Below are 24,291 nucleotides of genomic sequence, written 5' to 3'. Positions count from 1 at the left end.
CGTAGCGCGCCTCCTGCATGCCGCCCGGCGCGCCCGTCCGCTCCACCCAGGACCGGAGCTTGTAGAACGGCAGGCCGCCGACCTCCGCGACGCGCGTCCGCAGCACCCAGTCGCTCCAGTCGAGGCAGTCGTCGAAGAGCAGGTCCACGAGCCAGTCGTCGCCGTAGCGGTCGTGGAGCTCGAGGAGCACCTTGGCGCCGACGGGCGGCTCGGACCGGTCCTGGTCCTTGTAGCCGCCGCCGGCGCAGTTCGCGAGGTAGCCCCCGGCGGCCTTGGCCTTGAAGGACTGGATGACGTTCGAGTAGGCGACGGCCTTGCCGAGGTCGTCGCCGCCGCCGCCGGAGACCGCCGCGAGGAGCGACGCGAACAAGTTGTCCCAGTCGAAGATCGCGTAGGAGAAGTCCGGGTCCGCCGGCGGCACGCGACTCCAGGCGCGGGACACGGGCATGAGCACTCCATAACCGTTCTCCGCGGGCGTCGAGATCGCCGTCCACGACGCCGCGGCCTCCACGGCCAGCGCCGCGTCGACGAGCGCGTCGCCGACCTTGTCGTGGGTCCGCGCCCGGTGCGCCGCCCCGCGGTCGACGATCGCGCCGAGGACGGTCGCGGCGTCCTCGGCCGTCGTCGCCAGCGTCACGAAGCCGGAGTCGAGGGGGAGGAACGCGCCCGCGCCCCGGAGCGCCGGCGGCAGCGCGTCCGGCGCGAGGAACGCGCGGGACGCGGCGACGTCGATTCGAGCGAGGCCCGCGGGCGCGAACGTCACGCTCGCGTTCCCGACGGCCACGGACCCCTCGCGCGCCCAGAGGAAGCGGCCGCTCACGCGGAGCGCGAAGTCGGAGCAGTCCCACGCGCCGCAGCCGACGGCGGCGTAGGTCGCCCGGAGCGTCTCGCCGCCGTCGCCGACGGAGAAGGCCACGGAGACGTTGGACAGCGTCGCGTTCATGCCGAAGCTGTACTCGCCGTAGGAGCGGTCGATGGCGTAGGGCCCCGGCCGCACGCGCGCGCCGCAGCGGCTGATGCCGTCGGGCACGGCGACGTCGACGCACGCGCCCGTCGAGAGGCGGCAGAGCGCCGTCGTCAGCGCGACGCCCGCGGGCAGCTTCGTCATCGTGAGCATGTTGCGGTGCCTGCGAAGAGACGGGGTCCGGAACGCGCGAACCGTCGGACGCGGCGGCGCGCAGCATGTGGCCCCAACCCCTGCTCGCGCGCCGCTGCGTGTCGTCGCGGAGCCGCTCGCCGCGCGAGAGCGCCGCGTCGAGCGCCGCGGCGGGGATCGGCGCCAGGGCGGCGCCGCCTTGCCCCCAGAGGACGCGCGCGGACGCGTTGGCGCCGTAGAGGTGCGCGCGGAACGCCACGCTCGCGTTTCTGCGCACGGGCAGCGGGTCGTCGCCCGAGCCCGGCGCGAGATCGTAGGCGCCGGTCTGGCAGACGAGGTGCCCGTCCACCCACACGAATCCGAGCGTCGCGCTCTCGAAGGCGCAGGAGAAGTTCCAGGTGCCCGCCGGGAGCGCGAGCATGCCGCTCGCGATGCCCGAGAGCGCATTCGGGTGGAGCGCGATGCGCGACGTGTCCGGAAGCACCACCTCGTTCGGCGTACTTACGAAGCCGGAGTTCTCGTAGCTCCGCAGCGTGAGGCCCGCCGACGCCGGCGCGGCCAGCAGTATTGCGAACCACCACCAGCCGAAAGCCAACATGCCTGAGCGCAGGCGGGGTAATGCCGAAGCCATTATGTTCTACGCTCTCAGCTGAGGCAATTCTTCGGCGATCTTGAAGGCAAGGAACCCCAATGTTGAAGACGAACGCGACGCGTGTGAAGCGACGCCGCTCGGCCTCCCCCGCCTGCTGCTTCTGGAGGGGGATCGCTTTAACGGGCGCGTCGGAAAGGAGCGCGGGGCCTCGGGGCGAGGGGCCGCGGTCCGCGCGCGGGCGCGTCGATGGTCGCCTACATGCCGAGGATGGAGCCGTAGGTGCACTTGTCCGGCACGGTGCAGCCCGAGCGCTGGATGATGGTCCGCGCGGCGAAGTGGCCCGCCTTGACGCAGGCGTCGAAGTCCTCGCCGAGGATGAGGCGGCTGAGGAAGCCGCCGACGAAGGCGTCGCCGGCGCCGTTCGTGTCGACGATCTTGGCCTTGTCGAGCTTGGGCACGTTGTACTTGTGGACGACGCCGCCGTAGGCGACGAGGGTCGCGTCGGCGCCCTGGGTGAAGACGACGGCGCGCGCGAAGAGGCCCGACGCCTTGGGGAGCGCCGCGACCTTTAAAGCGACGGCGGCGACGTCGGAGCCCCAGCCCTTGGCCTCGCCCAGGGCCGCGGCCTCGGTCTCGTTGGCGAAGAGGATGTCGACGTGGGGCAGCGTCGCGTCGAGCTGCGCGCCGAAGAACTGCGCGATGAACGGCGCGGAGATGTTGAGGCAGAACCGCTTGCCGTACTCGGCGCAGTGCGCGCCGAGGAGCTCGGTGCACTCCGGGCCGCCGGACGTGAGGAAGAAGCCCGCGGAGTAGATGACCTTGGCAGAAACAATAAGCTTCTGCACGGCCGGTGACTCGAGGTGGTCCTTCTTGAAGTTGTTCGCCGCGTCGAGGCGCGTGACGAGCGTGCGCTCGTTCGACGGGTCCACGAGCACGGCGCAGACGCCCGTCGGCGTCTCGCCGTCCACCTGGTAGGCGACCTCGACGCCGCCGGCCTCGGCGCACTCCTGGAGCTTCTTGCCGTTCGCGTCGGACCCGACGCACCCGGCGAACGCGCACGCGCCGGTCCGGCTCGCGGCCTTGAGCATCCAGGCGCAGACGCGGATCGAGTTCTGCGTCGCGCCGCCGGCGATGTACTCGGGCGCGTACTTCTCCACGAGCTCGTCGTAGATGCCCGCGTGCTTGTCCTCGGCGAGGATGATGTCGCCGGACTTGACCTCGTACTTGTCGAGCACGTCCATGGGCACCTTCGACGAGATGTCGAGGAGCGGGTTGCCCACGCCGAGCACGAGGACGCCCATCTCGTTGTGCAGGTGGTCGGGGCCGATGGAACCGTCGGGCCTAAGGCAGGGGTTTGTTCAGCGCGACCGTCTCGTTACGGCCGAGGCGGCGGGCGAGCCGCGGTGGCCGCTTTTCTCGCGGTTCGAAGGCGCGACGGGTGCGTCGGGGCGGGCGCGCGGCCCGCTCTCGGCCGCGCGGGGGCCGCCGGCGCGCAGCTCGCTGCGCGCCGGCCGGCTGCCCATCGCCGAGGCGCGTGCGAGGCGCTTCGGCGATGCCACCGGAAAAACGCTTTCCGGCCAGCGCGCGACGCCGCACGGCGCATGAAGTGGCTCGGCGAGATCTCCTTCGAGCCCTTCCTCTCTACTTTCGGCGGTCCAAAAACAAACTCCATCGTTGGTGACTTTTGATGGACGGCGACGACGTACCTCGGTGGCGGCGCGGTTGACGAGGTCGGCTCGGCGATCCGTTGAGCTAGCGGCAATTCCCCGGCGCCGACGCGATCAAGTACGCGATCCCGACACACACCTAGGCGTCCGGGCCCGCGAAACTGAGAGGCGGTCGAGACCCAGACCCGCGTCTTTCGCACAACGCGCCGGCTTACCCTGCCGCCGCGATCTCCCTATTTGCACATGAGCGTGTCCCGCGTGTCCATGCCCGTCTTCGGGTTCGTGCCCTTGGCGATGGAGCAGAGGTAGGTGCGCTGGTCCTTGCGCATGTCGACGTCGGTCCAGTCCGTGTTGTCGATCTTCTTGAGGTCCTTGATGACGGCGCCGGCCATGTAGGCCTCCGTGAGGTCCGCGTTCGTGAGATCCGCGTTCGAGAGGTCGGCCATCTCGAGGTTCACCTGCTTCATGTCCGCGTCGACGAAGGTCGTGCCCGCGAGGTCCGCGTCGAAGAAGGACGCGCTGAAGAGCTGGGCTTTGTTGAAGTTGCACTTGCGCATGACGGACTGCTGGAACGCGACGCCCTTGAGGCTCTTGCCCTCCCACACCGTGTTGTCCAGGTTCACGCCGCGCGTGATGGCGATGATGCGCCCGGACTGGAGCGTGCTCGCGCCGCCGCCCTCGATCTTGCCCGCGCCGGCCTGGCGCACGGCCTCGCTCTGGCCCGCGAAGGCCGGAGAGGCGAAGAGGGAGGCGGCGAGCGCCGCCGCGCCGAGGCCCTGGAGGACGGCCGGCGCCGCCGGCGCCGCTCGCCTCGCGCGCGGCTTCGGCGCCGGCGCGAGCGCCGAGGCCAGAGCGGCGACGCAGACGAGGACGAGCGCGCGTCGAGGAGACGGAGCCATCGGAGCGCGGCGGAGTCAGCTCTGCTTCAGCTTTGCTTCACCTTTGCTTCAACTAGCCTCCTCGCAGGTGCGATGTCGGTGCTCGTCGTCATGTGCCTGATCCTGGCCGCGCAGGCCGTCCTTTTGGTCGTCCTGCAGCGCTGCGTGCCGCGGCCGACGGGCCGCGGCACCTGGCTGGCGCCGAAGACGAACGCGCCGAAGCGAGCCACCGAGCTCTGGTTTTTGGCCTACGCCGTCGTCTGGATCGGCGCCTTCGCGTGCATCGTGGGCTTCGAGTGGTACGAGCGCTTCGACGCTTTGGCCTACTTCCTCGTCTGCGGCGGCCTGGCGCTGCCGCTCTACGCGCAGCCGTTCCTGCTTCCCGCGCTCACGTACGACGAGCGCCGCCCGCTGGCGGAGCGGTACAGCTTCAAGGCCAACGTCTGGCTCGCCATCTTCGGCTTCGTGGGCAACTACTGGTACACGCACTACTTCTACTCCGTGCTCGGCGCCGCGTACACCATGCCCGCGTGGCGGCTCAACGACGTGCCCGTGGCCATGTTTTTCGCGACGCACTTCTACTTCTGCTTCTACCACGTGCTCTCGAACGCGGCGCTGCGCAAGATCCGCACGTCCTACGAGCCGTCGAAACGGCGCCTCGCCTTCGAGGCGGCGTCCATCGTCGCCATGTCCTACCTGACGGCGTTCATGGAGACGCTCACGATCAGCGGCTTCCCCTACTACAGCTTCGAGGACCGCGACATGGCCTACACCGTGGGCTCGGCCTTCTACGGCATCTACTTCCTCGTGTCCTTCCCCATGTTCCTGCGCCTCGACGAGACGCCGCCGACCGTCGTCAACGGCGCGACGCACGACCTCTTCGCGACGGCCGTCGAGGCGCTCGCGTCGTCCATGGCCGTGCTCTGCCTCCTCGACTTCGTCCGCCTCGCCCTCGGCATCCCCTTCGCCATGAAGGTCGCCGCGGCCTAGGGTTTATGTTCAGAGCTTCGTCGCGAGGACGCGGAGGAGCCGCGGCCGCTTTTCTTGGGACGGCGCGTCGTCGCGGGCCTCGGGGACGGCCGCGACGTCGTAGGGCGCGTCGCCGGCGTTGACGTAGCCCGGGCAGACGGGCCCGTCGAAGGGCACCGCCGCGACGACGGCCAAGCCCAGGGATTCCAGCGCGGCCTCGAGGTGGCCCTTCGCGAAGAACGTGATGTGGCCGACCCAGTAGGGCCGCGCGGGGTCGCTGCCCCACCACGTCGGCACGGGGTTCTCCAGCGGGATCTCGACGAAGAGGTGGCCCCCGACCTTGAGGCGCCCGCGCCACGCGGCGACCGCGGCCCGCGGGTCCGGGAGGTGCTCGAGCATCATCGACGAGAGGATGAGGTCCACGCTTCCCGGCGGGAAGTCGGCCGCCGGCGACGCCTCGAGCGTGCCCTTGCGCGCGTCGACGCCCCGCGACGCCATGAAGTCGACGGCCTCGCCGTCGAGCTCGAAGCACGACACCGCCGCGGGGAACGGCGCGCCGCGGCTCATCGCCTCGGACGACAGCGCGCCCCAGCCGCCGCCGACCTCGACGACGGACTCGAGGGCCGCGCCCGCGGGCAGGTGCCGCGCGACGAAGGCGCACTGGGCCTTGGCGCGGCGCGCGACGAACCTAGGAGGGGACGTTCGGCGGGGTCGAGGGGGGGGGGGGCGCGAGCGACGCCGGGACGCGCGGCGGGATGACCGCGTCGGGCGACAGGTCCCGGCCGTAGGCGTCGTTGTAGTCGACGTCGTAGAGCCGCGCGAGCGCCGCGGCCGACGGGGGCGGGTCCACCTGCGGAGGGGGTCCGTCTTCGAGTCGATTCGCCGGGCCGCGTCGCGCGAACATCGATCGGACGCGGCGCCGCGCGAACTGGACGCCCGTCTCGTGGTCCTCGACGATGTCGGCGTCGAACTGCGGGTGTCGCATCACGTAGCTCACGCTCACGTTGCGCCCCGTGACCGGCGACGGGGCGACGCGCCCCGCCGTTTTCAACTCATAGGCGTCCGCCTGTTTCTGCTCGAGGACGCCGCTCGAGGGCTCGAGCTCGACGGACGAAGGGCTCGAGAGGACGATCATGGCCAAGAGATGGCGAACAATTTTCTCGTTTTGGGAACGCGTTGGCGACCTTCTGTCGCGCGCCAACCACAATCGGCGAAATCCTCAGTCGGACCAAGAGCCGCCCGGGATAAAAGCCGCGGTACCTTACGACGGGCCCCTGCACGACGGTCCGGCCCCGGGACGGGGGCCGGGGACGGCGGGCACGGGGGTTCCGGCACGGTAAATGCGCTCCGGGCACGCGGCCCGGCACGGGCCCGGCACGCGGCACGGCACTCGGCACGGGCCCCCGGGCACGGGCCGGGCACGGGCCACGCGGCCCGGCACGGGCCCGGCACTCGGCACGGGCCCCGGGCACGGGCCGGGCACGGGCCGGGGAGGCCCGGCACGGGCCCGGCACGGGGCCCCGGGCACGGCCCGGGCACGGGCCGGGGACGTGGCCGGGGACCGCGGCACGCACCGTCGCGCAGGGGCCCCTCTTACGTCGGGTTCCTCGCTCGCGGGCCCGGCACCCACCCACCCACCTCCTGGCCAATCAGGGACCTCCTTTTCGTTAGTTGCCTTCAAGTTGCCGCTCGCAAAATCGCCACAACGCGCGCGCGATTCCGCGCGCGCGCTCTCTCGTGTCGCGGAGCTGCGCGGTCCAATCTCCGCTTTGCGATGAGAACGGGCACCCGCGCCGCTCGACTCGCCGCGGCGAGAAGCGGCGATAGCGGCGTGAAGACACGTCGCCGAGGCGCCGCGCGACCGTCAGCCGCGGCACTGCGGGTCATGACCGCGCGCGCGCGCGCGCGTTACAAGTACCCATCAGTACACTGTAGATTTTCCAAATCAGGCCTCCGGACCCACCCACCCACCTCGTCGTGAGGTTCGAATCTTTTGTCCGTGGGCGGCTCGTGGTCGGACAAGTTTTTTTTGCCACCTCGAGTGAAACTCGGGTGCAGTCGGACGGCTCCCTCGCCGGCCTACTCGATATGGCTTACACTGTAAGTTACAGGACGATGCGCCAGCTCGCCTCGGCGACGTAGAGCGCCGCCGCGTCCCGGGGGTAGAGCCGGTCGACGTCGCCCTGGCCGAGGAGGCTCTTCTCGGCGATGAGGTCGACGACGTGGCGCGCGTCGTCGTCGCCGCACGCGTCCGCGCCGTCGAGGAGGTCCTCGGGCCTGACGCCGCGGTAGGACCCGCTGTCGATGCAGTGCTCGAGGAGGTCCTTCCAGTAGGCCGCGGCGCCGAGGAGGCCCGGGTGGCCGACGACGACGCAGAGCGCGCGCGCGCGCGTCACGGCGACGTTGAAGCGCCGCGCGTCGAGCAAACCGACGGGCGCGTGGTCGGAGAGCTCGCCCTCGGCGAAGCGCGGCAGCTCGGAGAGGACCGTCGTGACGATGACGCACTTCTTCTCCGAGCCCTGGAAGTCGTAGATCTGCCCCACGGACACGGCGCCGAGCCCGCGCTGCCGCAGCAGCAGCCGGAGCTTCAGCGACTGCTTCCGGAACGCGCAGAGCACGCCGATGTCGCCGACGTCGCAGGCCACCCGGTCGGACGCGAGGAGCGACTCGACGAGCTGCGCGACCTTGGCGCACTCGAGCGCGTTGAAGTACGACGGGCTGTCGAGCTCGTGCGCGGCCGACCCGTTGACGCCCCAGCAGAGCAGCGCGGTCTTCTCCCAGCCCAGGAGCGACGCCGTCACGGCCTCGTCGGCCTTCGCCCGCAGGCTCCCGTCGTAGAAGAGCTTCGACGGCAGCGCGAGCAGCGAGCCGTGCGCGCGGTAGTTGTCGCTGAGCCGGACGACCTGCGCCGCGGCCGGGTCCTTCGCGGCGCGCTGGATGAGCCGCTCGAGGAGCGACGTGCCCAGGCCCTTGGACGCGGCGAAGGGGCTCCGCACGGCGGCGCCGAGCTGGTTCGGGTCGCCCGCGAGGACGACGCGCGTCGCGGGCCCGCACGTCGCCAAAGGCACGAGCGCCTCCGCCTCCAACGCCTGCGCGGCCTCGTCGATGAGGATGTGCGTGAAGGTGCCCCGCAGGCCGCCGCAGAGCAGCAGCCCCGCGGCGCCGCAGGTCGCCACGACGATGGCGTACTTGGCGACCTCCTCCGCCGCGGGCGCGTCGACGTCGCCGTTGCCGTCGACGCACGAATACCGGAGGATATCCAACGGCAGCGACGACGACTTGCGCTGCCACCAGTTGAGCCGCAACAGCACGTTGGACCGGTCCCCGACGACGGCCGCCGCCAGCCGCCGCGCGAGCAGGTCCGCGGCCTCGTCCGACGGCGCGCACGCCAGGACCCGCGCGCCCGGGTCCGATGCCACGAGGCGCCGGATGCCCTCGACGACCGTCGCCGTCTTGCCCGTGCCCGGCGGGCCGAAGACGACGAGGGGCGGCCCGCCGCGGCGCCACGTGCCGCGGCCCGCGATGGCCTCGGCCGCGAGCCGCTGCGGCGCGTTCAGCGGCGGCCGTTTAGGCCGACTTCCCTCGTACTCGCCGCCGCCGAGGATCCACGCCAGGCACGCGTCGAAGGTCGCGTGCTCGTCCAGCGCCGCGTCGCAGGTCGACGGCTCGAAGTCCATGGCCCGCAGCTCGTCGAAGACGGCGCCGCGGCGCCGCGCGGCTTCATCTAACGCCGCGTCGAGCTCCGCGACCGCGTCGCCGACGCCGCCGTCGTCGGGCGCCCGCTCCCCCAGCAGGAGGCGCTCGAAGGGCTCCGGGTCCCGCGCGACCTCGGACAGCGCGTAGTGGACGAAGCGGCTGCCCGCGGCCGACGGCCGGAAGCGCACGTGCCACCGCGTGGCCTTTGCCAAAGCCTCGTTCGACGCGAGGATGTCGGCGAAGGGCGACCGCGGGACGACTATCGTAATAGAGTCGAGGGCGACGTGCGCGACGACGCAGACGAGCTCCACGGGGATGGAGCCGAAGAACAAAGGCCCGTGGAGCGTCTCGCGGCTCGGCCGGAGCCGCGCGGCGTCCCCCACCACAATAGGCGGCCGGTTCCCCGCGGAAGCTTCCGAGAGGCCCATCACTTTGAGCGTGCAGCGCGCCGCCGCGAGCGTCGGCGCGTTCTGCGCCTGGTAGCTCAGCCGCTTGCCGCGCGGCAGCGCCGCGACGTCCCTCAGCTCGACGTCGTACATGTCCGTCGTCTCCAGGTCCACGGCCGTCGCCGCCTCCTCGAGCCACACGAGGCTCCGCAGGCGCGCCACGTGGTCCCGGAGCGCCGCGTGGGGGCCGTCGCCCAGCGCGCGGCCGCCGTCGCACCGCGCGGCCGCGGCCTCGGCGTCCTCGAGCGCCTCCTCCAAATGCTCGCCGCTCCGCGCCGCGGCGCGGAGCTTCGCCGGCGGCGCCAGGGGCGCGGCGTAGAGGAAGCGGTCCTGCGGGTCCTTCTGGGCCCAGTGGCCCGGCCCGTCGCCGCGGCGCGCGAGCGGCCGGAGCGTCGCCTCGGGCAGGAACTCCCAGGCGACGCCCTTGCCCGCCGGGTAGAGCACGGGCGGCTTGCGCTTCACGCCGTCGAGGTGCCCCCGCCGGCTCGCCGGCCGGCCCGTCGCGCCGTCGCAGAGCCGCACGGCGATGCCCCGGTGGCGCAAGAGCTCGAGCGGCTGCTTGCTCACCTTGCGGTCCACGAGAAAGACGTCGCCCGGCGCGTGGGCGTGGTAGGACGCGACGAGCGCGCCGACGTCGCCGCCGGCCGCGGCGACCTTCAGGAAGGACGTGGGCGCGCGGTCGAGGAAGACGTTCTCCGCCGGTAGGGCGACGATCTTGCACGCGGTCTTTATGGACTCCGCGCCCTCGGACAGCGCCCAGAGGCAGTAGTGGTCGATGCCGCCGCCGCAGGCCGCCCTCGAATCCTCGAGGAAGAGGGGGCGCACGAACTGCACGTCCTCGTAGACGTTGCCGATCGCGGGCATCTGCACGTCGAAGGTCCGCTTCACGTACTCGGGGACCCACGGCCGCGCCTCCGAGCTCAGGCTCTCGACGGACGCGACGAGGGCGAAGGTGTCGCGGCTCACGAAGGTGCACCGGCACCAGACGCCGAAGCTCGCCTCCTCGACGACGCGCCGGTTCGTGAAGGTGTCCGACTCGGACCGCGAGCACCGGCAGTCGACGAGGACCCAGAACCGCCGCGACCCGAGGTGCCGCTCGTCGTCGGAGGCGACCTCGACACTGAGTTCCAGCGGCGGACCGTCGGCCGCGTGCGCCCGCGTCGCGACGAGGAACGGCGCGCCGCCGCCGCCCCGGATTTCCGCGGACGCGTAGACGCCGGCCTCCGGCGGGACGACGCGCGCGCGGAGCGCCGTGACGTCGCCGGCGAGGGCGCCGCGCGCCGCGACGCGGAACGTCGACGTCGCCCGCTTGAGGCGCGGCGCCGGGGGCGGCTTCTTCGCCGGCTTCTTCGGATCGAGGTCGCCGTAGGGCGCGGGCGCCCAGTCGTCGTCGCCGCCGCCGCCGTCGTCGTCGCTCGCCTCCTCGCAGAGCACGTGGCCGAGGTCCAGCTCGCCGGGGCTCAGCGCGCACTCCCACTTGGGCGCCCGCAGCCACGCGCGGCCCTGGTGCGTCTCCACGTGGCGGCTGGAAGCCATCCAGAAGCTCTCGTCGTCCATGGCCGGCGCGCCGCCGGCGCCGCCGCCCGTCGCGCCCGCGGCGCTGCCGTTCGGAGGCGGACCCGGAATCGTTGTTGGCTGCTCGCCTGCTGCCCGCGGCCAGGGCAAGTGGCCTTTGCAGCAAAGCCCACCTCGGCTTCCTAGACAGGTCGGGCTGTCTCTTTAGCGAGTGCAATATCGCTTGCATGAGGTTTCCTGCTTCACAACATCGGGCAGCGGTCGCGTCCAGCGGCGTCGCGGCTGATTACAACCGCCTGGTTCGAAGTGCGATGGCGGAGGACCCGGCGCGGCGCCAGGCTCGGCCAAACGTGGCGGCGGAGGGGCCGTCGCCGAACTGCTACGTCCAGGTGCGCCGCGACACTTTCCTCCGCCGCGATGCCCCGACCGAACGTCCCGCGAAAGGGCTGCCCCGCCTCCCGCGACGCCGGCCGCCATCCGCGCGCGCGCGCCGCCCCCGGCCCGCCGCCGAACGCGCGACCCCCGCAGATGGAGCACGTGAGCGACAAGCTCAAGGTGCTCGACTGCCAGCAGCGCTTCTGCGCCGCTCGCGACCGGGCGCCGCTCGAGCGCTGGTGCTTCGCGGCGCCCGCGCGGAACCCGAGCATCCAGTTCATGCTCTTCCTGGACCTGTGCTCCTGGCTCATGGCGGAGATCACGGGCGACACGGGCTTCTTCCGCGTCGACAAGTTCGACGACCCGAACACGTCCGTGAACAAGTTGATGCTGGCGTTGCGGAAATTGGAATTCGGGTTGGACTTCCCCACCTCAAAACTCAAGCAGGCCCACGGCGAGGCGGCCGTGGGCGTGCTCGACTTCCTGACGGACCGCTGCGTGGAGAAGAACTTCCAGTGGCGGCACCCGGAGTACTCGGGCGAGGCCGAGGAGGAGGCGGCGGCCGACGAGGACGCGGACGTCGGCGGCGGCATCGAGGACGAGATCGAGGCCGTCGAGGAGGAGGAGACGCTCTTCAAGGAGAGCGCGCCGGCGGACGTCGAGGAGGACGACCCGGCCTACAAGGCGCAGCACGAGATCCTGAAGAGCGGCATCGACCCCCTCGTGTGGCAGACGGAGCTCGAGCGCGTCGGCCCGCGGCTCCGCGTCGCGGCGGCCGCGGCGGGGGGCAAGGAGTGGCGCGCCCACATCGAGCAGACGAAGCTCAACGAGGAGAAGATCCGCGAGGTCATGCCCGCGACGGAGAAGCAGCTCAAGGCCATGGGCGAGCGCGTCTCCGACGCGCGCGACAAGATCAATCTGAAGGAGAACTACATCAACAAGCAGTTCGAGCACGACAAGCAGTCCTACGCGACGCTCAAGCAGGAGCTCGACGCCGTCGAGCGCTCCTTCAACGAGTCCACGGAGAACGTGAACAAGCTCACGAACGAGCTCGGCGGCATCGCGGAGCAGCTCGACGAGATGAAGGGCACCATGGCCGACCGCGGCAACTCCATGACGGACACGTCGCCCCTCGTCCAGATCAAGCAGGCCCTCAAGCAGATCAAGCAGGAGGTCGTCACCTTCGACCTCCAGATCGGCGTCGTCGGCCACACGCTCATGCAGCAGAAGCTCCGCCACGGCAGCCCCAACACGAACGGCAAGGGGTTCAAGATGCGCGGCAAGCAGAACACGGACTCCGTCGACTTCGAGGACGAGTCCGACATGGAGAGCTTGTGAGCGTGGGCGGGACGCGCGCGCGCTAAAAGCATCATGTCATCATGAGTCAAACTTTGGCTCCTTGCCCCCAGCGCTCCTTCTTTCTGAGGCATGGACGACGCCGACTCACCGCGGGACGACGGGGGGTACGCCCCGCGGGGCGCGATGGACATCTTCCCCGACCTGGAGATGTCCCCGGTGCGGGACGAGGGCTGCCCGCTCGAGCCCGGGGTTTGCCCGCTCGAGCCCGGGGGCTGCCCGCTCGAGCCCGGGGGCTGCCCGCTCGAGCCCCGAGACGCCCCCGGCTCGGAGTGCGGCGCCCTCGTCGTCTGCCCGATCGGCGCGTACCAGGATGAGGTCGCCGCGGCGCGGATGCGAGACGTCTTCCGCGGCGGCGGCGACGACGACGGCTTCCCATCCTTCGGAGACGACCGCGGCGACGGCGCCGCGGCGTCGTCGGCGCTCGTCGAGCGCGGCGCGGCGTCGTCGGCGCTCGTCGGCGCGGCCCGCGCGCGGGGCCCCGGCCGCTGGCGCCAGGCGTCGTCGCGCGACGACGGCGCGTCGCTCGTCGGCGCGGCGCGCGCGCGGGGCCCCGGCCGCTGGCGCCAGCCGCCGCGCGGCGGGGCCGCGCCGTCGCCGCGGCTGGGCCTCCTCGAGACGCTCGTCGGGTCCCTCGAGCGCTGGCGCGGCCAGGACCTCGTCGACACGGACCCGCGCGTCGGCGCCGTCGCGGACACGCAGCGCCTCCGCCTCGAGGCCGCCGCGTCCGTCGCGGGCGCCGCGCCCGGCCGCGTGCGGCCCGGCGCGGGACCGCTCGGCCGCGCGACGGCGTCGGTGACGCTCTCCGGGTCGCACGACGAGCTGCTGCGGACCTACGCCTTCCGCGGCGGCCGGCGGCGGCGGCCCATGATCGTGCTCGCCGTCGACGACCCGTGCCTCGAGCGCGCGCTCCGCGAGTACGTCGACGCGCACCGCGCCTGCGAGGAGCTCGGCTGCGACGTCGCCGAGCGGCCGCGGCTCGTGCTCACGACGGAGCGCGCGACCCGCGGCGACGTGGACCACCTCCAGCGCCAGCTCCGGCTCCTCGCGAAGCGCGCCGCCGTCTCCGGCGACGCGGCGCTCCGCGCGGCCGTCGAGGGCGTCTTCCTCACGGACCCCTCCGCCGTCGTCCGGGGCGTCGCGCGCGACGTCTCCCAGGACCTGCTCGCGGCCGTCGTCAAGTCCGCGGCGCACACGGGCCACCGCCTGCTGCGCCACCTCGCGGCGCGCGACGAGACGTTCACGATCCGCGTCCACCGCGCGTCGGGCGGCGACGCGTCGCCCGCGCGGCGGCGGCGGCTCTCCGCGTAATCACAGGCTTAGAAACAGGTCGGGGGGGACAATCAGGCCGGGTGGGGGACAAGGTCGAGCTCGGGAGTCGCCGCCGCTCACTCGAAGGCGGCGTCGTCCATGGCATCGTCTTCCAGCTTGAAGTAGAAGGACGGCAGGAGCTCGCGCGCCTCGATGCACTTGGCGAGCCAGTGCCGATCGACGCGGTCCGGGCCCTCGGGGACGTCCTCCTCGGCCTCGGCGAGGACGTGCGTCGCGGCGGCGGCGTCGGCGCCGGGCTCGAGGTGGGCGCCGCCGTAGATGCGGATGCGCGAGTGGAGGCCGCACGTGTACGGCGTGAGGAGGACGACGGCGCCCTTGAGCGCGCGGCACGACAGCCTGAGGCCCGCGGTCGCGAGCACGGCGTCGACGTCGACGGGCTCCGTCAATTCGTCGAAGAACCAGTCGCCGCCCCGCTTCCGCGCGTCCCGGGCGTGGGCCACGTCCAGGGCGAGGTCGCCCGCGGTGATCTCCCCGCGCACGCGGTTGCCCCAGACGGGCTCGAAGTCGCGCTTGAGCCGCGCGACGTCGTCGTCCGACGGCCGCGCGAGGAAGTCGCGCGGCCGCGGGTCGAGCAGCTCGTCGGCGGCCATGGACTGCGCGGCCCACGTCGCGTCGAGGACGCGGACCCGCCGCTTCCTCGCGTAGCCGTTGAGCTGCGTGCCGTCGCGGCCGCGCGCGCCGAGGACGTAGTAGGACGTGGCCGCGCCGTCGTCGGGGTCGAAGTTGGGAATGTGGGCCAGGACGTCCGCGCCGCGCTCCGCGAGCTTCGTCCGCAGCGCGGCGTAGTTGAGCTCCCCCGTCCAGGCGTCGGGATCCTCGGCGTCCAGCTCGACGGGCGGCGGCGGCGCGCGCGCGGCCGGCAGGACGACGAAGACGGCGCCGTCGAAGATCTTCGTCTTGTCCGACTCGGCCGCGATCTTTCCCAGCGCCGTCCGGTCGACGCGCGCGTCGCTGCGGACGCCCACGGGGACGCGCGGGCGCTTGCCGCCCTTCTTCTGCTTGCGGCCGCGGCCGCCGCCGACGGTGATGACCTGGCGCGGCCTCGCAAAGATGTCCTTCGCCTGCTGCACGACGTCGATGTCCGCGGCGCCCTTGTCGTGGCGGATGCGCTCGACGCGCGGGAAGCGGAACGTGCACGGCACGGAGAACTGGTCCGATTTCACGAGCTCGCCGCACTTGATCTCGAGGACGACGGACTTGCTCACGTCGCGGACGATCTTGTCGGGCTTCTCCTCGCCGCGCGGGTCCCAGCCGGGGTGGAAGTAGGGCGGCAGGTCCGAGGGGTCGTAGCCGACGAGGTTGTCCTTGAGCTGCTCGTTGATCTCCGTGAGCTGCTGGACGCGGTAGCCCGTGCCGATGCGGCCGAAGGTGTAGTACGCGCCGTCCTCGTCCGCGCCCGCGGACTTCCGCAGGGCGACGACGAACTGGCTCAGCTGGCCCCGGCGGCCGTGGCGCATGGCCTCGCTCCAGTAGCCGCCGACGATGACGCAGTCGAGGCGCGGCACCTCGCCCTCGTTGCCGTACTCGGGCTTGAGCTTGACCCAGAGCTTGAGCTTCTTCGTGAAGCGGCCGATGCAGTAGGGCGCGTCCAGCGCCTTGACGATGACGCCCTCGCCGCCGATCTCGACGACCCGCGCGTAGTACTTGAGGAGCTGGTCCTTGCGCTGCTCGGTCGAGAGCCGCGGGTCGTCGATGACCTTCGACCGCACGAGCTGGATGCGCCGCGGCACGCGCGTGCCGTCGGTCCGCTCCCGGCCCGGCTTCGCGCGCTCGCAGAGGCGCTCGAGGATGGCGCGCCGCGTCCGCAGGGGCAGCTCGCCGACGCCGCCCTCGGGGACGGGCGCGCCGTCGGCGCCGGCGCCGAGGATCTCGCGCGCCGCGCGGCCCGAGACGTGGAGCACGTCGAAGACGACGTAGACGAGGCGCACGGCGGCGAGGTCCCGGCGGTCGAGGCCGTGGGGCATCTCCCCCTCGTCGTTGGCGACGGCCTCCAGGACCGCGTCGACGATCTCCTCGTCGTCGGCGGTGTCGTCCTCGTACGGGTCCTCGGCGCCGCGCTTCTTGCGCGCGTCGATGAGCGCGCGCTCGTACTGCGCGACCTTTTGGTTGGTCCCGAAGTTGGCGAAGGTCTGCGTGCGCAGGTTCAGCGACACGACCTCGCCGTCGACGACGCACCTGTCGAGGCCGTCGCACATCGCGCGGATCTCCTCGCCGAGGCCCGTGACGCCGTAGGTCGACGTGTAGTTGCTGCAGTTCCGCGTCCAGAAGGAGACGTCCGCGCCGTTCTTGTGGACGACGAGCCGCTCGCCGTCGAGCTTGAGGTCCGCGAGCAGGCCCGGCGCGCCGCCGCCCTCGGCGAGGCCGTGCTGCCGCGCGGCCTTGGCGATGTGCGAGATCGCGCTCGCGACCTGGTCGTCGGTCTGGGCGTCGCCGTGCGCGAGCATGACCTGGAAGGGCTGGCCCGGGTCGACGTCGCAGGGCGGGAGCGACCCGCGGCGGCCCGTCGCCTTGAGGCGGCCGGGCCCGCGGAGCGCGAAGTCGCCGCAGGTCGTCCGCAGGGAGCTGCAGGCCGCGTAGCGCTCCATGGCGTCCGGGTGGAGCATCCAGAAGACGGGCCTCTCCTTGAGCCGCAGCTTGAGGTCGCCCAGAATCACGCGCGCGAGCCACTTGTGCTCGACGGGCGACAGCTTGTGGTAGACGTCCTCGAAGAGCGCGTGGATCTTCTTCCGGTGCAGCGCGACGCCGTCGAGGAACGCGTGGACCTCGCCGAGCGTCAGGCTCCCGCGCTCGATGTTGAGGCGGCTCTTGAGCACGTCGCTGAGGTTGCCGCCGAAGTCGCCGCCGACGCACCGGTCGCGCGCCTCGAGGTCGCCCGCGAAGTACTTGAGCGTCCGCGCGGCCTCGTTGGTCATGGGCGCGTCCTTGAGGTGCGCGAGCTTCAGGTAGATGTTCGACAGGATCTTGATCTTCACGCCGAAGTTCCGCCGCCCGTTGTCGCTGCTCACGAGGAGCAGGCGCACGATCGGGTACGACGACTGCGCGCCGATGGTCCCCACGATGAAGTCGTCGAAGATGATGTCGATCCGCGCGTCGTTGCCGTTGACGGACTCCGCGCGCTCGAAGCGCCGGGCGATCTCGTGGAACGGGAGCGCGTGCAGGTTGCTGCACCGCTCCCACTCGGGGAGCTCGGCGTCGGGCTTGTCCGGGTTCATCTTGAAGCCGCTGCAGTCGCTCGCGCCGTTCGCGGTCCGCTTGCCGGAGAAGAAGTAGCCGCCTCGCTTGCCAAACTTTTTCCGACTGAGCTGCTGGGGGCCGTCGTCGTCGGCCATGGTAGTGTCGGGCTTTGTGCGTGCGCGAGCGGCGGCGCGCGCGCGTTCAAACGGATGTGGGTGGTTTTCGGTGTGTTTTGTTGAAGGGTTTTTTGTGTGTGTGGGGCGTCGACGGACGTGGTATACGAGCTGCGGCGGACGGCGCGCGAAGCTTCGTGCGAGAGCTCCGCAGGTCCCGCGGCCGAGATGCGGCGGGGCATCGTGCCTTTCGAGGTCGTCGTTGACGGCTTGAGAACGGTCCGGGCCGCGCGGTCGCACCTCGGCGGCGTCGCCTTTGGCGTCGAGAATCTCGCACAAAACACACCAGTGTCGCGTGCACCTTCGCCTACAAGGCGAGTTCCTCCACCATGAAAAAGTTCCAACCGCTCGGCGGCGTGAAGAAGAAGTTTCAGCCCTTGAGCGGCGCGAGGCCGAAAGTCGGTACTTCCAACGTCGCGACGTCGTCCAAGAAGCTCGGCCTCGGCGCGCGCTCCAACGTCGCGCGACCGCTCTCGAAGCCGACGCCGCCGTCGGACGGCGCGAGCCTGAGCACGACGAGCCCGCCGCGGCCGTCGGCCGCCTCGCTCGCGGCGCGGAGCGCGTCGCAGGCGTCCTCCTCCGTCGGCGCGTCGCAGTCGTCGGCGCTCGCCGCGTCGGTGGCCGCGTCGCAGTCGTCGGCGCTGGCCGCGTCGCTGGCCGCGTCGCAGTCGTCGGCGCTCGCCGCGTCGGTCGCGTCGGCGCCGTGCGGTCCGCCGACGGCCGGCGACTCGAGCGACGACTCGAGCGACGAGGACGAGACGCAGCTCCAGGCGGCGCCGGAGCCGTCCCCGGCGGCGCTGACGGAGACGCTCATCGACGCGGACAAGACGCAGCAGACGGAGCCCGTCGACGACGACGAGACGCAGCCGTCGGCGCCGGCGGCTCCGAAGCCGACCTCGGAGACGCAGCTCGTCGACGACGACGAGACGCAGCTCTCGGCGCCCGCGGTCGACGACGACGAGACGCAGCTCTCGGCGCCGGCGGTCGACGACGACGAGACGCAGCTCCCGGCGGCGCCGGCGCGGACCTCGGCGGAGCCGGACGGCGGCTTCGCGCGGCCGGCGGCGACGGCGCGGAAGGACGCGGCCGCGCGGCCGCCGCGGGCGACGCCCGTGGTCGCGGCGAGCCTGCGGTCGCCGCCGACGGTCTACAAGCACACGAGCCGCTTCCTGGGCTTCGCGTCGCCGGAGGCGCCGTCGGCGCCCGCGCCCGCGGCGGCGCCGGAGCCCGTCGACGACGACGAGACGCAGCTCCCGGCGCCCCCCGCGGCCGAGGCGCCCGCCGCGGCCGAGGCGCCCGAGCCCGAGGCGCCCGCGGCGCCGTCGCCGGCCCCGTCCTCGAGCAGCGAGGGGAGCCAGCCGTGGCTGTCGCGGCGGCTCGTGGACCACTCGTTCGTCGACGAGCGGGGCTTCATCGAGACGCGCAAGGTCTGGGTCGACGGCGCCGCCGAGGCCGAGGCGCCGCCGCCGCCGGCGCCGCCGCCGCCGGCCGCGGCGCGCGACACGGCGGCCGAGCTCGCGCGGCGGCTCGCGGCGCGCGCGTGGGTCGGCGTCGCCGCGCGCGACGACGGGGCCTGCCCGCGGCCCGTCGCGGTCGGCGACTACGTCGTCCACCGCCACAACGACGCCGCGCCGCTCGACGCGGAGAACTTCTGCGCCAAGGTCACGCACGTCGCCGCGGGCCGCGGCGCGACGGCGGCCCGCTGCACGTTCCTCAACTGCGAGGTCCGGAGCGGCCACCTGTCGCTGAAGCGCGCGGGCTACGGCGAGCGGTGGCGCTTCGCGACGGCGGACGAGGCGTCGCAAGAATTGGCCGCGCACGCGCTCGCGCTCGACGCGGCGGACGCGGGCGACGACGTCGCGTGCGGCCTCTGCGGGTCCGGCGACGACGCCGCGACGCTGCTCCTGTGCGACGGCTGCGACGTCGGCGCGGCGCACACGGGCTGCCTGGGCCTGTCCGCGCTCCCGGACGTCGACTGGTTCTGCCCGGCCTGCGGCGGCGCGCCCTACGACGACCTCGTCTGCCGGCCGAAGCCCAAGGCCAAGGCGGCGAAGAAGACGCGCAAGGCGGCGGCGCCCAAGGGCGACGCGAAGCGCAAGGCGGCGGCGCCCAAGGGCGCCGCGCCGGCGAAGAAGACGCGCGAGGCGCGGCGGCCAAAGGGCGACGCGCGCGCGGCGGCGGCCGAGGACGACGCGCCGGGCGCGCGGAAGCGGCGCGCCGTCGACAAGGTGCACGCCTTCGTGAAGCAGCACGGCATCTCCGCGGCGCCCCGGCGCGACGCGCCCGCGGACCCGGCGCCCGTGACGCTCACGCCGCCGGCGGCCGCGCCGCCCCAGGCCGCGCGGCGGACGCCCGACGAGATCGCGGCGTCGCGCGAGGCGGCCCTCGAACGGAGGCGCCAGCGCGAGTCCGCGGGCTCCGCGGAGCCCGCGCCCGCGCGGCGGACGCCCGACGAGATCGACCGCAAGCGCCGGGCGGCCGTCGCGCTGCGCGACGAGAAGAAGCGAAGGCGATCCGCGGGCGGCTCGCCCGGCGCGGCCGCGGCGGCGCTGAGCGACGCGGCGATGCGCGGCGGGTCCATGCCGCGGTGGCCCGCGGTCGGCGAGCGCGTGCTCCACCGGCACAACGACGACGCCGCGCTCGAGGCCGAGAGCGTGCTCTGCCGCGTGACGAAGCTCCAGCGCTGCGGCAAGAAGGAGGGCCACCTGCGCCGCGAGTACAGGGTCGCCTTCGAGGGCTGCGCGGCGCGCGACGGCGTGCTGCTCCTCGCCGCGGCGCAGTACGCGGAGCGCTGGCGCTTCGCGACGCCGAACGACGTCGCGCGCCACTGCGGCGGGCTCGTCTGCAAGGACGAGGAGGCGGCCTGCTTCCGGTGCAAGGGCCTCCACGACGAGGACCTCATGCTGCTCTGCGACGGCTGCGACGAGGGCGCGGCCCACATCTACTGCCTGGACCCGCCGCTGAGCTCCGTGCCCGCCGAGGACGAGTCCTGGTTCTGCGCGGCGTGCGCGGCGAAGCGGCGGAGCACGATGTCGAGGAGCCTCTAAGTATCGGGGGCGCTTAGAGCGGGGGGCTCGCGGGCGGGCCTTCAGTAGACCTTCCTCTGGGCGGCGGCGGGGACCGCGGCCGCGGCGCCGGGGTCCGGCGGCACGAAGCTCTCGAAGTCGTGCTTGAGGCCGCCGTGCATCGGCGCCTTGTCGCCCTGGTACTCGTCGAAGTGCATGCGGTAGTTGCGCATGAGCGTCCAGGCGCGGCCGCCGTAGAGCGCGTAGTTCAGGTCGAGCGTGGAGATGCCCAACACCCAGGCGACGACCTTCTTGCCGTAGTGGACGTACCACGGGTCGAGCTTGTTGTCGACAAAGGGCCCGTAGTAGTCGTTGAAGAGCGTCGCGAAGCAGGCGAGGAACGGGTTGTTGATGTCGCCCCCGAAATACTTGCCCGCGAGCCAGACGAGCACGTCCTTCGTGTCGCCGCGGAGGCTCAGCGACACGGACGTGTCGTTGATCTTGATCGCGTGCCACGAGAACGGCGGGTTGATGAGCAGGTCCCCGGGCTCGATGACGAAGTGGGTCGCCGCGTGGGTCATGTCGTCGGTCCAGGGCTGGTTGTGCTTGAACGCCTCCTGGACGCCGTGCTCGAAGGACGGGTTCACGACGCCCTTGCCGTTGACGACGCCGTGCGCGTGCGGCGCGACCTGCACCGGGTACCTGCGTGGAACTCAAATCTTCAACCCGACTTCAATGTGAGCGTACGCGACAGTTTCGACGCAAGTTCTTCGGCTGTGCTTCGAGAACCTGACGAGAGCAATTCGATTCGTCCAAAGATCAGCCGAATCGACGTCGATGTGACCGAGCTCGAGAGTTCTGAAGTTTGGCGGGGACCCCCCGAACCAGCGGTCGAGTTCCACGCAGCCGGGTACTGGCCCTCGGGCAGCTTCTCCATGGTGTACCAGAGCTTCTGGCCGCAGAGCTGGAAGAGGAGGTTCGCGTCGATGGCGTTGTGCCAGGACGTCGACACCTCCGTCTCGTTCGTCGAGCCGAAGATGACGTGGCCCGGGTACTCCAATTCGGTGAACAAGTCGGGCACGATGCGCGCCTTGATGGCCCGGAGCGCGGCCTTGTGCACGGGCTCGTAGTTGCCCGTGCCGTAGCCGAAGCTCCCGTAGATCTTCTCCGACTTGGACTGCAGCGTCTCGCGGACGCGCCGCCACGGGAACGCCGCCTTGTCGCGCTCGTTGAAGCCGCCGAGGTAGCCGAACTTGGTCTTGAGCTGGACGTCGTCGTCGAGGTAGTCGAAGTCGCAGCCTAGCGTGTTGTTGAAGGCGTTCCGCACGACCGTGGGCAGCCGGAACCCGTCGCTCCAGGCGTTGATGAGCTCGTGGGTGACGCTCTCGGGCATCTCCTCGAGGACGACGAAGCGCACCTCCGGATCCTTCGCCGCGCACGTCGCGTCGCCCCAGTCCGCGTCCGGCACTTTGGACGCCGCCAGGGCCGCGAGGCCCGCCCCGACGGCGCGCCGCATGTTCTTCCCCCCAAAGGTAGGCCGCTTTCTGCCCTGCGCAGGGCTGCCACCACTCGAGCGCGCGCGCGGAGGTTAGGGGAAACGTCGGCTCCCGAGAATCTACCATGCAACATTGAGCCTCGAGGCGTATGGGCTGCCTGCCCTGACAGTTTCCCATGGGGCTCCCGCCGCGCGACTCGGCGACGCGGTCGCTCGTGTCGCGCGACGGCGGCCCGGAGAGCAAGGTCGTCCTCGAGCTGTTCCAGGCCTTTGACCACATGGAGCGCACGCCGCGCGCGCCCGTCGCGGCCCGGAGGCCGCCGACGCGGCCCGGCGAGCGCCACGAGGCCCACCGCGAGCTCTACGTCGAGGAGGCGCGGCGCGCGATCCTGCTCGCGAGCCAGTACGCGGACCTCAACGCCGCGACGGCCGCGCAGCTCGAGGCCGCGCGCGGCGAGCGCGACGCGGCCGTCGACGCGACGGCGGCGCTCCGGGCCTGCACGGACGCGCTGCTCGTCGAGGCCCGGCGCGGCGCCGCGCCGCCGGCGGCGCCCGCGGACGGGGACGCGCCGCGGGCGCCGCCGCCGCCCTGCGAGACGCCCGCGCCCCGGCGGCGGCGGCCGGGCGCGGCGCCGCCCGCGCGCGCGCCGTCTCCCGCGTCGCCGCCGCCGCCGCCGCCCGTCGACGCCGCGGCCCTCGACGCCGCCGTGAACGCCGTCCTGCGGCAGCGCGACGCGCTCCACCTGCTGCGGCTCCACTACCTCGCGGACGACGGCCGGCCGCGCTACGAGCAGCTCTGCGGCGACCTCGGCATCGTGCCCCACCTCGCGGACTTCCGCACGGCCCAGCGCATCGCCGCGGAGGTGCGGTCGCCGACGCTGCCCGTCGCCGAGTTCCTCGCGCGCGTCGCGCTCTCCGTGCGGCTCTCTTCGCGCGCGGCCGCGCCGGACGCGCGCGTGCGGGAGCTCCTCCAGGTCCTCGACCTCGGCAAGAAGCGCATCGTCCTCGCCGGCGGGCGCACGATCCGCTTCCGCGTCTGGGGCGACGACGACGGCGCGCCCGCGGGCCGGAGGCGGCCCGCGACGGAGCGGAAGCCGCGGCGGGCGCCGGACACGCTGCCGCCGCCGCCCTTCTCCGCGCCCGCCGCGGCCCGCGGCCAGGGCGAGACGTTCCTCACGCGCGGACTCTAAGCGGTGCGGGTGCGGGTGCGGGCCGTGCGGCCGGAGGCCTCCCAGCCAATCAGCGAGCGCCTTAGCTTGCGGCAAGGCCCGCGCGCGCCTGCTCCGGCCGCGTCGCAGCGCTTCCGCTTTCCACTTTCAAAAGGTCGCAGCTCGCCGGCTTTCCGGCCATGGCCGACGGCGCGGGCTTCGGCTACTTTATGGGCTTTCTGACTGGCACGGCGGCCTGCGGCTTCGGCCTCGGCGTCGTCGCCACCCTGACCTACCAGCGCATGTCGATCCCGCAGCGGCGGGCGAACGCGAAGTTCGACCATTTGAGCGACGACGAGGGCAACGCCAACGCCGTCGACGGCGCCGACAGCAGCGACGACGAGTCCGAGCCCGACGCGGCCGCCGACGCGGCGGCCGCGAGCAACGCGAACAGGTGGGGCCTGCTCGACGCGCCCTACAAGATGCTGCTCTGCGTGAACATGGACCTCAAGGACGAGGCGGGCAAGTCGACGAAGATGAAGCCGGGCAAGGTCGCCGCGCAGTGCTGCCACGCGGTGCTCGGCGCCTACAAGCGCGGCGCGCGAAAGGCGCCGGCCGCGGTCAAGTGGTGGTCCATGACGGGCCAGGCCAAGGTCTGCGTCAAGGTGCCCAAGGAGGAGGAGCTCCTCGAGCTCCAGGCGACGCTGGCCGCCGCGGGCGTCGTGTCCTACCTCGTCGAGGACGCGGGCCGGACGCAGGTCGCGCCGGGCTCCAAGACCGTCCTCGCGGTCGGGCCCGCGCCCGTGAAGGTCCTCGACCAGTTCACGAAGCACCTCAAGCTGTACTGAGCGCGGCGGCGGCGTAACGCGCGCGCCGGCTAGCTTTGACCCCCGGCCGCTTGTGTCAAATTCTAGGCCTGTCGCCGGACGCCGCACGATAGTGGACGGGCACGCGCTCTACGCCGCGAGCCGCATCGGTACCGCCGCAGCATCTTCGCTCGGTCGCGGCGTCGTCGCGCGGCGCACCGCTGAGACCGCCGCCGCGCCGCCGCCGCGCGCCGCCGGTGTCCGCCGCGCCGCCGCCTAGCCGCCGCCGAAGCCGAAGCGCCGAAGCCCACTTCGCGGCCGCCGCCGCCGCCGCGCCGGCGCCGCCAGAATTCGACGAAACGACCATGGAGGACAGCGACTTCTTCATCCCCGGCGGCCTGCTCGAGTCCATGGGGGCCGACGACTTTGGCGGCGACGACGCGATGATGCTCTCGATGGAGGGCGTGAACCCGCGCGCCAAGGAGTTCACGCCGACGCTCCCGAGCGCCACGCCGTCGAAGGCCACCGCGGCCGGCGCCTTCGACGACGACGACGAGGGCTTCGCGCG

At 72.4% G+C, this 24,291-nt stretch overlaps 6 protein-coding genes across 6 annotated transcripts; 3 read left to right on the top strand and 3 right to left on the bottom strand.

Moving 5' to 3' along the window:
- Positions 1–1,850: 1,850 nt before the first annotated feature.
- Positions 1,851–3,377, bottom strand: AURANDRAFT_52969 (hypothetical protein; the record flags this gene model as incomplete). The annotated part of the gene is made up of 1 exon (XM_009036756.1): positions 1,851–3,377. One exon carries the CDS (start codon positions 2,987–2,989, stop codon positions 1,943–1,945), a length of 1,047 nt encoding a protein of 348 aa, XP_009035004.1.
- Positions 3,378–3,588: 211 nt separating this feature from the next.
- AURANDRAFT_23610 (hypothetical protein) lies at positions 3,589–3,912 on the bottom strand (the record flags this gene model as incomplete). Its single annotated transcript, XM_009036755.1, has 1 exon — positions 3,589–3,912. The coding sequence occupies one exon, from the start codon at positions 3,910–3,912 to the stop codon at positions 3,589–3,591; it is 324 nt and encodes a 107-aa protein (XP_009035003.1).
- Positions 3,913–4,344: 432 nt separating this feature from the next.
- On the top strand, positions 4,345–5,223 carry AURANDRAFT_23404 (hypothetical protein; the record flags this gene model as incomplete). Its single annotated transcript, XM_009036887.1, has 1 exon — positions 4,345–5,223. One exon carries the CDS (start codon positions 4,345–4,347, stop codon positions 5,221–5,223), a length of 879 nt encoding a protein of 292 aa, XP_009035135.1.
- Positions 5,224–7,292: 2,069 nt separating this feature from the next.
- Positions 7,293–8,879, bottom strand: AURANDRAFT_52966 (hypothetical protein; the record flags this gene model as incomplete). The annotated part of the gene is made up of 2 exons (XM_009036754.1): positions 7,293–8,402; positions 8,535–8,879. The coding sequence occupies 2 exons, from the start codon at positions 8,877–8,879 to the stop codon at positions 7,308–7,310; spliced, it is 1,440 nt and encodes a 479-aa protein (XP_009035002.1).
- A 2,508-nt stretch (positions 8,880–11,387) lies between these two features.
- On the top strand, positions 11,388–12,470 carry AURANDRAFT_11749 (hypothetical protein; the record flags this gene model as incomplete). Its single annotated transcript, XM_009036888.1, has 1 exon — positions 11,388–12,470. A coding segment is annotated over one exon (1,083 nt), but the record flags the coding sequence as incomplete, so codon positions are not given.
- A 10,923-nt stretch (positions 12,471–23,393) lies between these two features.
- On the top strand, positions 23,394–23,762 carry AURANDRAFT_7298 (hypothetical protein; the record flags this gene model as incomplete). The annotated part of the gene is made up of 1 exon (XM_009036528.1): positions 23,394–23,762. A coding segment is annotated over one exon (369 nt), but the record flags the coding sequence as incomplete, so codon positions are not given.
- Positions 23,763–24,291: the final 529 nt, after the last annotated feature.

The sequence above is a fragment of the Aureococcus anophagefferens genome, assembly GCF_000186865.1.
Source record: "Aureococcus anophagefferens unplaced genomic scaffold AURANscaffold_5, whole genome shotgun sequence".
In the NCBI taxonomy this organism is placed as follows: Eukaryota; class Pelagophyceae; order Pelagomonadales; family Pelagomonadaceae; genus Aureococcus; species Aureococcus anophagefferens.
This window is presented reverse-complemented; position numbering and strand designations above follow the sequence as displayed.